This window comes from Sardina pilchardus, chromosome 3 (assembly GCF_963854185.1).
Source record: "Sardina pilchardus chromosome 3, fSarPil1.1, whole genome shotgun sequence".
Taxonomy (NCBI): domain Eukaryota; kingdom Metazoa; phylum Chordata; class Actinopteri; order Clupeiformes; family Clupeidae; genus Sardina; species Sardina pilchardus.
In genome coordinates this window covers 1669440-1684439 of record NC_084996.1, presented here as the reverse complement: position 1 = coordinate 1684439, position 15000 = coordinate 1669440, and the positions used below count along the sequence as shown (strand labels likewise).

Sequence of the window (15000 nt, the reverse complement as noted above, 5' to 3'; positions counted from 1 at the left end):
TCTCTCTCTCTCTCTCTCTCTCTCTCTCTCTCTCTCTCTCTCTCTCTCTCTCTCCCTCTCTCTCTCTCTCTCTCTCCCTCTCTCTCTCTCTCTCTCTCTCTCTCTCTCTCTCCCTCTCTCTCTCTCTCTCCCTCTCCCTCCCTCCCTCTCTCCCCCTCCCTCTCTCCCCCTCCCTCTCTCTCCCTCTCTCTCTCTCTCTCTCTCTCTCTCTCTCCAGGCCATTATCTGGATCAGAAGCGTTTGAAGCAGGGTCTCTATCGTCATCCCTGGGACGACATCTCCTATGTGCTTCCTGAACATATGACCATGTAACCATGGAAACCAGTCACCTCTTAGGGACCCTCCCCTTCAGCCTGCTCCAGCTTTGTGTGTGTGTGCGTGTGTGTGTGCGTGCGTGCGTGTGTGTGTGTATGTGTGTGTGTGTCTGTAAATTATTCTACAGAGTGAAGCCCTAATGTGAAGGCTGACTGTTTGAGCCAATCAGATAAGGCCCTGGGGCCGTGGGCGGGGCTAGGCGGTATGGCCACATGACACTTTTAGTTTGACGGAAGCTCATGGTGTGTGGGGGGGGGAGGGGGGGGCTTGTACACAAACACACACACACACTCACACAGCTAAATACACCACCTTATAGTACTCACTGACACAAGTATCATGTGCATCAAATCTGTGTGTGTGTGTGTGTGTGTGTGTGTGTGTGTGGGAGAGTGTGTGTGTGTGTGAGAGCGTTCAGATGCAGGCTTCTCTGTAGTGAGCTGCTCCCCATAGAGCTGAAGAGGGTTCAGCATAGACAGCAGCAGTAACTGTAGCGTAGACACACACACACACACACACACACACACACACAGCTGCTTCCCATAGAGCTGAAGAGGGTCAGCATAGACAGCAGCAGTAACTGTAGCGTAGACGCCACGCTTTACGTGTGTGTGTGTGTGTGTGTGTGTGTGTGTGTGTAACTGTAGCGTAGCCGCCGCGCTTTACGTGTCCTAACTAGCTAACTGTGAACGCCTCTAACGCGGACACAAACACACCGACCCATCTGTCTTAACGACGAGCGCAGGGGACCATGGCAACGTGGTAGTGTAGTTACCTTAGCAACAGTTGGCATGGCACAGCATGCGTGTCTCTGTGCTTGTACATGTGTGTGCTGCTTATACGTGTGTGTGTGTGTGTGTGTGTGTGTGTGTGTGTGTGTGTGTGTGTGTGTGTGTCGCTTGCTGCTCTGACTAACTGTTCATGATATTTTTGGTGAAAAGGTACCGTTTAGTTTCTGAAAAGAGGTTGTGGCCGCTCTTGCCGGGCCGGTTTTATTTTTTTAATGTTCGACTAAAAAACTATTTAAATGGGAAATAAATGTGCTTCTGTTGTCCTTTTGATTTTTAATATACTGTTTGACAAAACTGTAAAATTGTAGATGAATAAAGCAGTCTTGTTTGAAAGCCTCTCTGTGTCCCATGTACTGTACATACTCTGTGTGTGTGTGTGTGTGTGTGTGTGTGTGGACACGTTGTATGACTAAGACCTGGAGAAAACCATAGAACAGTGAACATTTAAGGAACGTTTAATGAGAAGAGTGTTTTGCACAGTTTTATTTTAAAGAAACAAATGTGGTTTTAGGAAAGCTCTCAGTACAGCCGGCCCCGACCTGCGACCCAGAATATTTGCAGTAGGATCTGGAGAGATCAGTTGAGACACAACGGGACACAAACCCAGAATATGTGCAGTAGGATCTGGACTCACATCAGTTGAGACACAACGGGACACAAACCCCAGAATATGTGCAGTATGATCTGGACTCACATCAGTTGAGACACAATGGGACACAAACCCCAGAATATGTGCAGTATGATCTGGACTCACATCAGTTGTAGGATCTGGACTCACATCAGTTGAGACACAATGGGACACAAACCCAGAATATGTGCAGTAGGATCTGGACTCACATCAGTTGAGACACAATGGGACACAAACCCAGAATATGTGCAGTATGATCTGGACTCGCATCAGTTGAGACACAACGGGACACAAACCCCAGAATATGTGCAGTAGGATCTGGACTCACATCAGTTGTAGGATCTGGACTCACATCAGTTGAGACACAATGGGACACAAACCCCAGAATATGTGCAGTATGATCTGGACTCACATCAGTTGTAGGATCTGGACTCACATCAGTTGTAGGATCTGGACTCAAATCAGTTGTAGGATCTGGACTCACATCAGTTGAGACACAACGGGACACAAACCCAGAATATGTGCAGTAGGATCTGGAGAGTTCAGTTGAGACACAATGGGACACAAACCCAGAATATTTGCAGTAGGATCTGGAGAGATCAGTTGAGACACAATGGGACACAAACCCAGAATATTTCCAGTAGGATCTGGAGAGATCGGTTGAGACACAATGGGACACAAACCCAGAATATTTCCAGTAGGATCTGGAGAGATCAGTTGAGACACAATGGGACACAAACCCAGAATATTTCCAGTAGATCTGGACTCACATCAGTTGAGACACAACGGGACACAAACCCCAGAATATGTGCAGTAGGATCTGGAGAGATCAGTTGAGACACAATGGGACACAAACCCAGAATATTTGCAGTAGGATCTGGAGAGATCAGTTGAGACACAATGGGACACAAACCCAGAATATTTGAAGTAGGATCTGGACTTACATCAGTTGAGACACAACGGGACACAAACCCCAGTGTTCAGTGTTCACTGGGCTGCTGGCACATGATGGCACATAAATAGAGCACCCTGTTAAAGACGAACCTGTCGAGTACTTTTACAGGTGAACATAGACGAACCTGTCGAGCACTTTTACAGGTGAACATAGACGAACCTGTCGAGCACTTTTACAGGTGAACATACTGTAAATAGAGCACCCTGTTGAAGACGAAACTGTCGAGCACTTTTACAGGTGAACATAGACGAACCTGTCGAGCACTTTTACAGGTGAACATAGACGAACCTGTCAGGCACTTTTACAGGTGAACATACTGTAAATAGATCACCCTGTTAAAGACGAACCTGTCGAGCACTTTTACAGGTGAACATAGACGAACCTGTCGAGTACTTTTACAGGTGAACATACTGTAAATAGAGCACCCTGTTAAAGACGAACCTGTCGAGTACTTTTACAGGTGAACATAGACGAACCTGTCGCACTTTTACAGGTGAACCTAAATAGAGCACCCTGTTAAAGACGAACCTGTCGAGTACTTTTACAGGTGAACCTAAATAGAGCACCCTGTTCAAGACAGACCTGTCGAGTACTTTTACAGGTGAACATAGACGAACCTGTCAGGCACTTTTACAGGTGAACATAAATAGAGCACCCTGTTAAAGACGAACCTGTCGAGCACTTTTACAGGTGAACATAAATAGAGCACCCTGTTAAAGATGAACCTGTCAGGCACTTTTACAGGTGAATAGAAATAGAGCACCCTGTTAAAGACGAACCTGTCGAGCACTTTTACAGGTGAACATAAATAGAGCACCCTGTTAAAGACGAACCTGTCGAGTACTTTTACAGGTGAACATAAATAGAGCACCCTGTTAAAGACGAACCTGTCGAGCACTTTTACAGGTGAACATAAATAGAGCACCCTGTTAAAGACGAACCTGTCGAGTACTTTTACAGGTGAACATAGACGAACCTGTCGATCACTTTTACAGGTGAACATAAATAGAGCACCCTGTTAAAGACTAACCTGTCGAGCACTTTTACAGGTGAACATAGACGAACCTGTCAGGCACTTTTACAGGTGAACATACTGTAAATAGAGCACCCTGTTAAAGACGAACCTGTCGAGCACTTTTACAGGTGAACATAGACGAACCTGTCGAGCACTTTTACAGGTGACCTCAGGAGCTGAAGGCTTCACAAATGTAATGCCAAACATCAGCATGTTCCAACATCAGCATGTGGCTTGACTGCTAAAAAGTTAGCATGTAAAGGAAATGACAGCTGTCACTCTCATTGGTTGAAAAGATGTGAGGCCCTGTATTGAGGCCATGCGCTTTAGACCTCAATACAGGGCCCTAGTGTCTGCACTTTAGACCTCAATACAGGGCCCTAGTGTCTGCACTTTAGACCTCAATACAGGACCCCAGTGTCTGCACTTTAGACCTCAATACAGGACCCTAGTGTCTGCACTTTAGACCTCAATACAGGATCCTAGTGTCTCAATACAGGGCCCTAGTGTGTGCACTTTAGACCTCAATACAGGGCCCCAGTGTCTGCACTTTAGACCTCAATACAGGGCCCTAGTGTATGCGCTTTAGACCTCAATACAGGGCCCCAGTGTCTCAATACAGGGCCCTAGTGTCTGCACTTTAGACCTCAATACAGGGCCCTGGTGTCTGCGCTTTAGACCTCAATACAGGGCCCTAGTGTCTGCACTTTAGACCTCAATACAGGGCCCTAGTGCCTGTGTTTTCCTCAATACAATAATGTTTCCATTACTGGCCATGCACTTTCAATACAGGGCCCTAGTGTATGATGTAGGGCAGTTGGTGGAGTTCACCAGATGTGTTTTGACCTTGTCAAAAGGTCAAGCCGCATCATATTTAAAGCATTTAATTTATTAACGTTGAGGCTAAATGCCTGATCTATCCACCAGGAAACCACTGTCTCAACTCAAACTCCTGTGATGGGCCTGATGCTGTCTCTGTCTCAACTCAAACTCCTAATGGGCCCTGACACTCTCAACTCAAACTCCTGTGATGGCCCTGACGCTGTCTCAACTCAAACTCCTAATGGGCCCTGACGCTGTCTCTGTCTCAACTCAAACTCCTGTATGGGCCCTGACACTGTCTCAACTCAAACTCCTGTATGGGCCCTGACACTCTCAACTCAAACTCCTGTGATGGCCCTGATACTGTCTCTGTCTCAACTCAAACTCCTGTATGGGCCCTGATACTGTCTCAACTCAAACTCCTGTATGGGCCCTGATACTGTCTCAACTCAAACTCCTGTATGGGCCCTGATGCTGTCTCAACTCAAACTCCTGTATGGGCCCTGACGCTGTCTCAACTCAAACTCCTGTATGGGCCCTGATGCTGTCTCAACTCAAACTCCTGTATGGGCCCTGACCACTGATCTATAAAGAAAGCATCTACGTCAAAATTCTGAAGCCTACATGGCGGCGGCCATTATGGGACCACTTGCCATAGGAATGCATAGACAGTAAAAGACAGTAAAAGAATGTTCTGCCGTTCTGCAACAATGGAATTGGAACACATCGCCGCCATTATGGGACCACTCAGGACAGTTCCATTGGCTTCAATGTTGATGGGTCAGCAACAATGAGATAGTCTATCCAGGTATTCTTTATAGATCAGTGGCCCTGATACTGTCTCAACTCAGACTCCTGTGATGGGCCCCGACACTGTCTCAACTCAAACTCCTGTAATGGGCCCCTGACACTGTCTCAACTCAAACTCCTGTAATGGGCCCCTGACACTGTCTCTGTCTCAACTCAGACTCCTAATGGGCCCTGATACTGTCTCAACTGAGACTCCTGTAATGGCCCTGATACTGTCTCAACTGAGACTCCTGTAATGGCCCTGATACTGTCTCAACTCAAACTCCTGTAATGGGCCTTGACAATGGGTGCCTCTCATTATGCCTCCTCGATCCTCGATGCTCGATCCTCGAGGGGCGTTCCCACTGATCTATAACTAACACTGGATAGACTATCCCATTGTTTCCCCCCCCCATCATTCTTTATGTAGATCAGTGAGGATCGAGGCATCGAGGAGCGAGGGAGGACGTATAAACGCTACATGAAACGCACCCACTGTCTCAACTCAAACTCCTGTGATGGGCCCTGACGCTGTCTCAACTCAAACTCCTGTAATGGGCCCCGACGGGTTCCTGACGCTGTCTCAACTCAAACTCCTGTAATGGGCCCTGATACTGTCTCAACTCTCTCCTAATGGGCCCTGACACTGTCTCAACTCAAACTCCTGTAATGGGCCCCGACACTGTCTCAACTCAAACTCCTGTAATGGCCCTGATACTGTCTCAACTCAAACTCCTGTATGGGCCCTGACGCTGTCTCAACTCAGACTCCTGTATGGGCCCTGACACTCTCAACTCAAACTCCTGTATGGGCCCTGATACTGTCTCAACTCAAACTCCTGTATGGGCCCTGACACTGTCTCAACTCAGACTCCTGTATGGGCCCTGACACTGTCTCAACTCAGACTCCTGTATGGGCCCTGACACTGTCTCAACTCAAACTCCTGTATGGGCCCTGACACTGTCTCAACTCAGACTCCTGTATGGGCCCTGACACTGTCTCAACTCAAATCTCCTAATGGGCCCTGACACTGTCTCAACTCAAACTCCTAATGGGCCCTGATACTGTCTCAACTCAAATCTCCTAATGGGCCCTGACACTGTCTCAACTCAAACTCCTAATGGGCCCTGTCTCTGTCTCACTCCTGTAATGGGCCCTGACGGGTTCCTGGTTGTGTAGGAGCCTGAAGTGGGCGGTCAGCTGGCCTCTCTGATGTCGCTAGATTGATAGATAGATGATAGATAGATACTTTATTGATCCCCAAGGGGAAATTCAAGCTATGTCCCAGGGCTATCGGTGTCACCTGAGACAACCCTCAGTCTTTCTACGTCCATTACTTACAAACAAGTACCTGTTCACCTTGCACCTAATTAATTATCTTATAGCGTTGTGTGTGTTTATGTTCAGAACTCAGAATTATTGTTTTACTGATAATATTACTATTCTCCCTATTTTGTAAAAGTCACTGTTAATTTAATTTGTATTGTTATTTATTTGTATGTCGCTTTGGACAAAGGCGTCTGCTAAATAACCATAACCATAACCATAACCATAACCATAACTCACTGATAATGTTAATATTGCTTAGCATATTACATTTCATTATTATGGGTGAGGAATAATATAAGCTCTGTGGTGTCCATATACAGTAAGTCAGAGGGTTAGGGCTCAAACTGACCATAAACTAAAACTACAGACCATAGACTGTAAAAAAGGGTTAGGGCTCAAACTCATAGATATATATATTGACATATGTGACCCTGTAAAGCGGAACCAGTCGTTTCTGTAAAATTTAGTAAATTAAGTTATTGTGCTCACGTGAACGGCCATAAACTAAGCTTTCCAACGATATGTATATCGAGGGTATTACACAAACTATCGCTAAGATAACCGCATCCAAAGTTGACATGGTTCTCCTGTCACGATATGCCAGAAGAGGAGAAATCACCTGTTTAAGCGGCGCGTGCACAACGGGAATGACAGCAAATGTGTTGAATCTTCGCCGGGTTTAACAGTCAAAACGTAGGTTTTTCAGTGAAATGCGTTCACGATATGAAACTGTAGACTGTATACAGCCGAATTATGCGAAAACGTGAAATTCAACATTTTAACCCGGAAGTTTGTTATTGTTGATTTTCTCAAAATCATGATGTGCGCAAAACGACTGATTTCGCTGTGCTGTCACATATATCTATGGCTCAAACTGACCATAAACTAAAACTACAGACTAGTAGCGCACATTGTGACGTCACTGCCATCACCTCGCCGCGTTTGCGCATGCGTGCGTCTGGCCGTGTTTATGTTTGTGTGTTCGTGCGTGAGTCTGCTCAACAGGACGCGTCTGTCGCGGCTTCTGCGGACTAAACCCACCGAGGGCGACATGGCAGCCAGCGGCCGCACCGAACTCGGAGGACGCGGGCAGGAGCGGCAGCAACGCAGGAGGAAGCGTGATCCACTAGCACGCGATGCGAACTCCGCATCGCACTACTCATTCGCTACGCTACCCTCCCCGCAGACGCTTTGGTAGGCTTTGGTAGGCGTTCCCTTTTTAATGGGTGAAACAGGACAGGTACGGCGAACCAACCGAAAGCTAAATTATTGGCCAACTGTGGTAGCAGTGCAAGCCAATTTCCCACTGACAACCAACTTACTAGCAGTCTAATCTGAACAAATGAACAAGTAGTTTCGTCAACAAACTTTCGTCAACTTCAAAACACTCACCCTCATCATCAACAATCACTATCTTCCTCCGTGCTTCATTGCACATTATGCTGTCCCTTTATGAGTCCAATCATACACACAGGGAAAAGTTCACGTTCCAATATTCAGTTTTTCGTTTGATATTATGGCAAATGATTTACTGGCGGTAAAGCCAAGACTACCGGAAAATGCAATGTTGTTAAACGTCAGGAGCGACCTCCTCTACTATTGGATACTCGCCTCGCGATGTGCTCGCGATGGACGGATTAATTTGCATAAAGTTGGGGATTGCTGAACTTTTCCGACGCACCCACACACACACACACACACACACACACACACTCACCCTGCGCAGACAACTGCAGTCCCAGATAGAGTGCTGAACACACACACACACACACACACACACACACACACACACACACACACACACACACACACACACACACACACACACCCTCACCCTGCGCAGGCAACTGCAGTCCCAGATAGAGTGCTGAACACACACACACACACACACACACACACACACACACACACACACACACACACACACACACACACACACACACATACACACACACCCTGCGCAGGCAACTGCAGTCCCAGATAAAGTGCTGAACACACACACACACACACACACACACACACACACACACACACACACACACACTCACCCTGCGCAGACAACTGCAGTCCCAGATAGAGTGCTGAACACACACACACACACACACACATACACACACACACACACACACACACACACACACACACACACACACACACACACACACACACACACACACACACACACACACACACACACACACACACACACACACACACACACACACACCCTCACCCTGCGCAGGCAACTGCAGTCCCAGATAGAGTGCTGAACACACACACTCACACACACACACACACACACACACACACACACACACACACACACACACACACACACACACACCCTGCGCAGGCAACTGCAGTCCCAGATAGAGTGCTTTTTAATGGGTGAAACAGGACAGGTACGGCGAACCAACCGAAAGCTAAATTATTGGCCAACTGTGGTAGCAGTGCAAGCCAATTTCCCACTGACAACCAACTTACTAGCAGTCTAATCTGAACAAATGAACAAGTAGTTTCGTCAACAAACTTTCGTCAACTTCAAAACACTCACCCTCATCATCAACAATCACTATCTTCCTCCGTGCTTCATTGCACATTATGCTGTCCCTTTATGAGTCCAATCATACACACAGGGAAAAGTTCACGTTCCAATATTCAGTTTTACGTTTCGCATAAAGTTGGGGATTGCTGAACTTTTCCGACGCACCGCATCCACAGCTCTCGACGCAACGGGTACCCAGAATGCTATGCGGGATGCGAATTCGCTTCTCATTGAAATGAATGGGGATAGTGCGATGCGGAGTTCGCATCGCGTGCTAGTGGATCACCGGCGTAACGCCCAGCGGCCTGAGCGCGGACGGAGACTCCGAGGAGGCCGAGGAATTCACCTCCTCGAGCCACTGCTCGGAGCTCTCGCGCCGCCAGAACGAGCAGCGGAAGCACGGGCTTTTCTGTGACGTGACTTTAGCCTTCAGTAGCGGGACGATGCTAACCTGACTTTCGCCAGATCCTGTAGTTCGCTGTCTGCTTCACACAAGGATCTGGGACTTCTCGATAGGAGATGTATTTCTGAAGGCGGGTCCTTGTAAAACATCCTCGCATGTGATTCGATAAACCACTTGCCTGTTATCTTGAATGACGTGCTAGGCTTCTTCAAGCTCTTGCCAAACCCGGTCGGAAGAAGAGTAAAAACATCCTTGCCACCAATAAATGTCTTCAAAACTATTCTCTGTTAATCTTTTAAAGAATGAATACTCGATAGATTCGACAAAACGGTTGAAATAGCAGAATCAATGTCAGCACAAGACTCCTCGCTGCGTGCCGCCATTGTTATTTGAATCAAACACTCGCTTCGGCGCTCCTGATTGGTTGCTCATTTTTTGATCACTGGCAGGGGTTTGGATTGCCCTCGCGTCCAGACCCTTGTGTGGAGCTCAGCGAAACGCCTCTGGTGGAGCATGGCGGAACTACAAGGGTCTGGCGAGAGTCAGGCTACATCGCTCCGTGCTGTCGGCGGCCACCGACTACTTCTCCCCGCTGCTCGGTGGCCAGTACTCCGAATCCGAGTCGGGGCGCGTGGAGATGAAGGAGTGGAGCTCGGAAACGGGACCGGACCAGGACACGGTGGAGAGCGTCATTCAGTTCATGTACACGGGAGAGATCCGCGCGAGCACTGCTAATGTCCATGAAGTGCTGGAGCTCGCGGACAGGTGAGGCTACACGATGTCACTCACGAGACTGGCTTGACGCGTGAACGCGGAAGAGTCTGAAACGCGCCGCTCTCCCGGAACTGCTTGCTACTGTCAAGTGTCAATAGTTTGCTGTGGGGAGTTGTGTGATTGGGGAGGATAGAGTTTGAAATGTGTGACATCCCGCTTATCAAGTTATGATCTGTGTTATGTAGGCTATCACTGTTAAGCTACGTATCTCTCCCTCCTACCTCATTACTCGCTTGAGGCGTTGTTGTTGCTTATTTTAGTAAACTTTAAGTAAATCAACTGACAGTCGTTTATGTCCGAACGCCAGGTGGAAAGATGGTGGACGTCACCTTATGTGGGGATATCAGGGGGGAAACCTGACTATAGGATATCAGGTCTATCAGGATATCAGAGGGGGAAACTGGAGAAGAGTTTGCTAACAGAGTTACCCAGTTGTGGGCTTGCACCAAGTTGTAGTTTATTTGGTCCAACAATTGTAATATGAACCTGGGATTTTGCCGTTGTGTCACTTGACTTGAAAGCTGCATATCTTTTCTTAAGTGTCTTCATACTTTTAAGCAAATACAGCTTGTTCGAGATTAGATTATTAGATCACTTTTTAGCCTTTGTTGTGACGTCTATGTTTTTCACACATTCCGGCAGCAAAACTCATGTGGCAGTGAAGCAGTTTACTCAAGTCCATGTTAACGGTCTCAGTCAAAAGCTGAGATATCTCCTGGGTCAGTAACTGGATGGGAGCTTGTGTGTGTGTGTGTGTGTGTGTGTGTGTGTGTGTGTGTGTGTGTGTGTGTGTGTGTGTGTGTGTCTGTGTGTCTGTGTGTCTGTGTGTCTGTGTGTGTGTGTGTGTGTGTGTGTGTGTCTGTGTGTGTGTGTGTGTGTGTGTGTGTGTGTCTGTGTGTGTGTGTGTGTGTGTGTGTGTGTGTGTGTGTGTGTGTGTGTGTGTGTGTAGGTTCCTGCTGGTCCACCTGAAGGAGTTCTGCGGTGATTTCCTGCGGCGTAAGCTGGTCCTGGGGAACTGCGTGGCGGTGTGTGTGTGTGTGTGTGTGTGTGTGTGTGTGTGTAGGTTCCTGCTGAGCCTGGGGAACTGCGTGGCGTGTGTGTGTGTGTGTGTGTGTGTGTGTGTGTGTGTGTGTGTGAGTGTGTGTGTGTGTGTGTGTGTGTGTGTGTGTGTGTGTGTGTGTGTGTAGGTTCCTGCTGGTCCTGGGGAACTGCGTGGCGGTGCAAAGCTTGGCCCACATGTACAGTCTGGAGCGGCTGGCGCTACGCGCCGCGGACCTCATCCGCCGCCACTTCCACCAGGTGGCGCTAGACAACATAATAAACACGCTTCAACATAACATAATAAACACGCTTTCACAACATAATAAACACGCTATCACAACATAATAAACACGCTATCACAACATAATAAACACGCTATCACAACATAATAAACACGCTATCACAACATAATAAACAGGCTTCAACATAACCTAATAAACACGCTTTCACAACATAATAAACACGCTATCACAACATAATAAACACGCTATCACAACATAATAAACACGCTTCAACATAACCTAATAAACACGCTTTCACAACATAATAAACACGCTATCACAACATAATAAACACGCTATCACAACATAATAAACACGCTATCACAACATAACTTGATAAACGCGCTTCGTCATAACTTAATAAACACGCTATCACAACATAATAAACACGCTATCACAACATAATAAACACGCTATCACAACATAATAAACACGCTATCACAACATAACTTGATAAACGCGCTTCGTCATAACTTAATAAACACGCTATCACAACATAATAAACACGCTTCAACATAACTTAATAAACACGCTTTCACAACATAATAAACACGCTATCACAACATAATAAACACGCTATCACAACATAATAAACACGCTTCAACATAACTTAATAAACACGCTATCACAACATAATAAACACGCTATCACAACATAATAAACACGCTTCAACATAACTTAATAAACACGCTTTCACAACATAATAAACACGCTATCACAACATAATAAACACGCTATCACAACATAATAAACACGCTTCAACATAACCTAATCAACACGCTATCACAACATAACTTGATAAACGCGCTTCGTCATAACTTAATAAACACGCTATCACAACATAATAAACACGCTATCACAACATAATAAACACGCTTTCACAACATAATAAACACGCTATCACAACATAATAAACACGCTATCACAACATAATAAACACGCTTCAACATAACCTAATAAACACGCTATCACAACATAACTTGATAAACGCGCTTCGTCATAACTTAATAAACACGCTATCACAACATAATAAACACGCTATCACAACATAATAAACACGCTATCACAACATAATAAACACGCTTCAACATAACTTAATAAACTCATCCGCCGGCACTTCCACCAGGTGGCGCTAGACAACATAATAAACACGCTTCAACATAACTTAATAAACACGCTTTCACAACATAATAAACACGCTATCACAACATAATAAACACGCTATCACAACATAATAAACACGCTATCACAACATAATAAACACGCTTCAACATAACCTAATAAACACGCTATCACAACATAACTTGATAAACGCGCTTCGTCATAACTTAATAAACACGCTATCACAACATAATAAACACGCTTCAACATAACCTAATAAACACGCTATCACAACATAATAAACACGCTTCAACATAACCTAATAAACACGCTATCACAACATAATAAACACGCTTCAACATAACCTAATAAACACGCTATCACAACATAAACACGCTTCAACATAACCTAATAAACACGCTATCACAACATAATAAACACGCTTCAACATAACTTAATAAACACGCTATCACAACATAATAAACACGCTATCACAACATAATAAACACGCTATCACAACATTATAAACACGCTATCACAACATAATAAACACGCTATCACAACATAACTTAATAAACACGCTATCACAACATAATAAACACGCTATCACAACATAATAAACACGCTATCACAACATAACTTAATAAACACGCTATCACAACATAATAAACACGCTATCACAACATAACTTAATAAACACGCTATCACAACATAATAAACACGCTATCACAACATAATAAACATGCTATCACAACATAATAAACACGCTATCACAACATAATAAACACGCTTCGTCATAACTTAATAAACACGCTATCACAACATAATAAACACGCTATCACAACATAATAAACACGCTTCCACAACATAATAAACACGCTATCACAACATAATAAACACGCTTCCACAACATAATAAACACGCTATCACAACATAATAAACACGCTATCACAACATAATAAACGCGCTTCGTCATAACTTAATAAACACGCTATCACAACATAATAAACGCGCTTCGTCATAACTTAATAAACACGCTATCACAACATAATAAACACGCTTCAACATAACCTAATAAACACGCTATCACAACATAATAAACACGCTTCAACATAACCTAATAAACACGCTATCACAACATAATAATCACGCTATCACAACATAATAAACACGCTATCACAACATAATAAACACGCTTCAACATAACCTAATAAACACGCTATCACAACATAATAAACACGCTTTCACAACATAATAAACACGCTATCACAACATAATAAACACGCTTTCACAACATAATAAACACGCTATCACAACATAATAAACACGCTATCACAACATAATAAACACGCTATCACAACATAATAAACACGCTTCAACATAACCTAATAAACACGCTTATCACAACATAACTTGATAAACGCGCTTCGTCATAACTTAATAAACACGCTATCACAACATAATAAACACGCTATCACAACATAATAAACGCGCTTCGACACAACATAATAAACACGCTATCACAACATAATAAACACGCTATCACAACATAATAAACGCGCTATCACAACATAATAAACACGCTATCACAACATAATAAACACGCTATCACAACATAATAAACACGCTTCAACATAACCTAATAAACACGCTATCACAACATAATAAACACGCTATCACAACATAATAAACACGCTTCGTCATAACATAATAAACACACTATCACAACATAATAAACGCGCTTCGTCATAACTTAATAAACACGCTATCACAACATAATAAACGCGCTTCGTCATAACTTAATAAACACGCTATCACAACATAATAAACACGCTTCAACATAACTTAATAAACACGCTATCACAACATAATAAACACGCTTCAACATAACCTAATAAACACGCTATCACAACATAATAAACACGCTTCAACATAACCTAATAAACACGCTTTCACAACATAATAAACGCGCTATCACAACACTTCCACCAGGTGGCGCTAGACGACGAGGAGTTCCTGACGCTGCCGTTCCACCTGGTGCGCGACTGGCTGGCGGACGCCGAGGTCACCGTGGAGACGGAGGAGGTGCTGTTCGAGGCGCTGGTGCGCTGGGTTGCGTAGCGCAGGGACGAGGCCGAACGCGGCCGCTACTTCCTGGAGCTGCTGACGCTGCTGCGGCTTCCTCTGATGCGGCCGAGCTTCCTGGCACGC

General features: G+C 45.0%; 1 protein-coding gene and 1 pseudogene across 2 annotated transcripts in view; both read left to right on the top strand.

Annotated features, from left to right (window-relative positions):
- LOC134076330 (ATP-citrate synthase) overlaps window positions 1-1442 on the top strand; it is a 62023-nt gene extending 60581 nt beyond the window's left edge. Inside the window, exons 28-29 of one of the 2 annotated variants that reach the window (XR_009938604.1) lie at window positions 218-377; window positions 416-1442. Coding sequence is in view for 1 of the 2 variants with exons in the window: in XM_062531327.1 (XP_062387311.1) it covers window positions 218-312 (95 nt within the window). In the remaining variant the exon portion in view is untranslated. Of the gene's footprint in view, window positions 1-217 lie in introns of both variants that reach the window. The other variant, XM_062531327.1, reaches the window with a different exon arrangement.
- Window positions 1443-5869: 4427 nt separating this feature from the next.
- Window positions 5870-15000, top strand: part of LOC134077618 (kelch-like protein 11) — a 22638-nt pseudogene continuing 13507 nt past the window's right edge.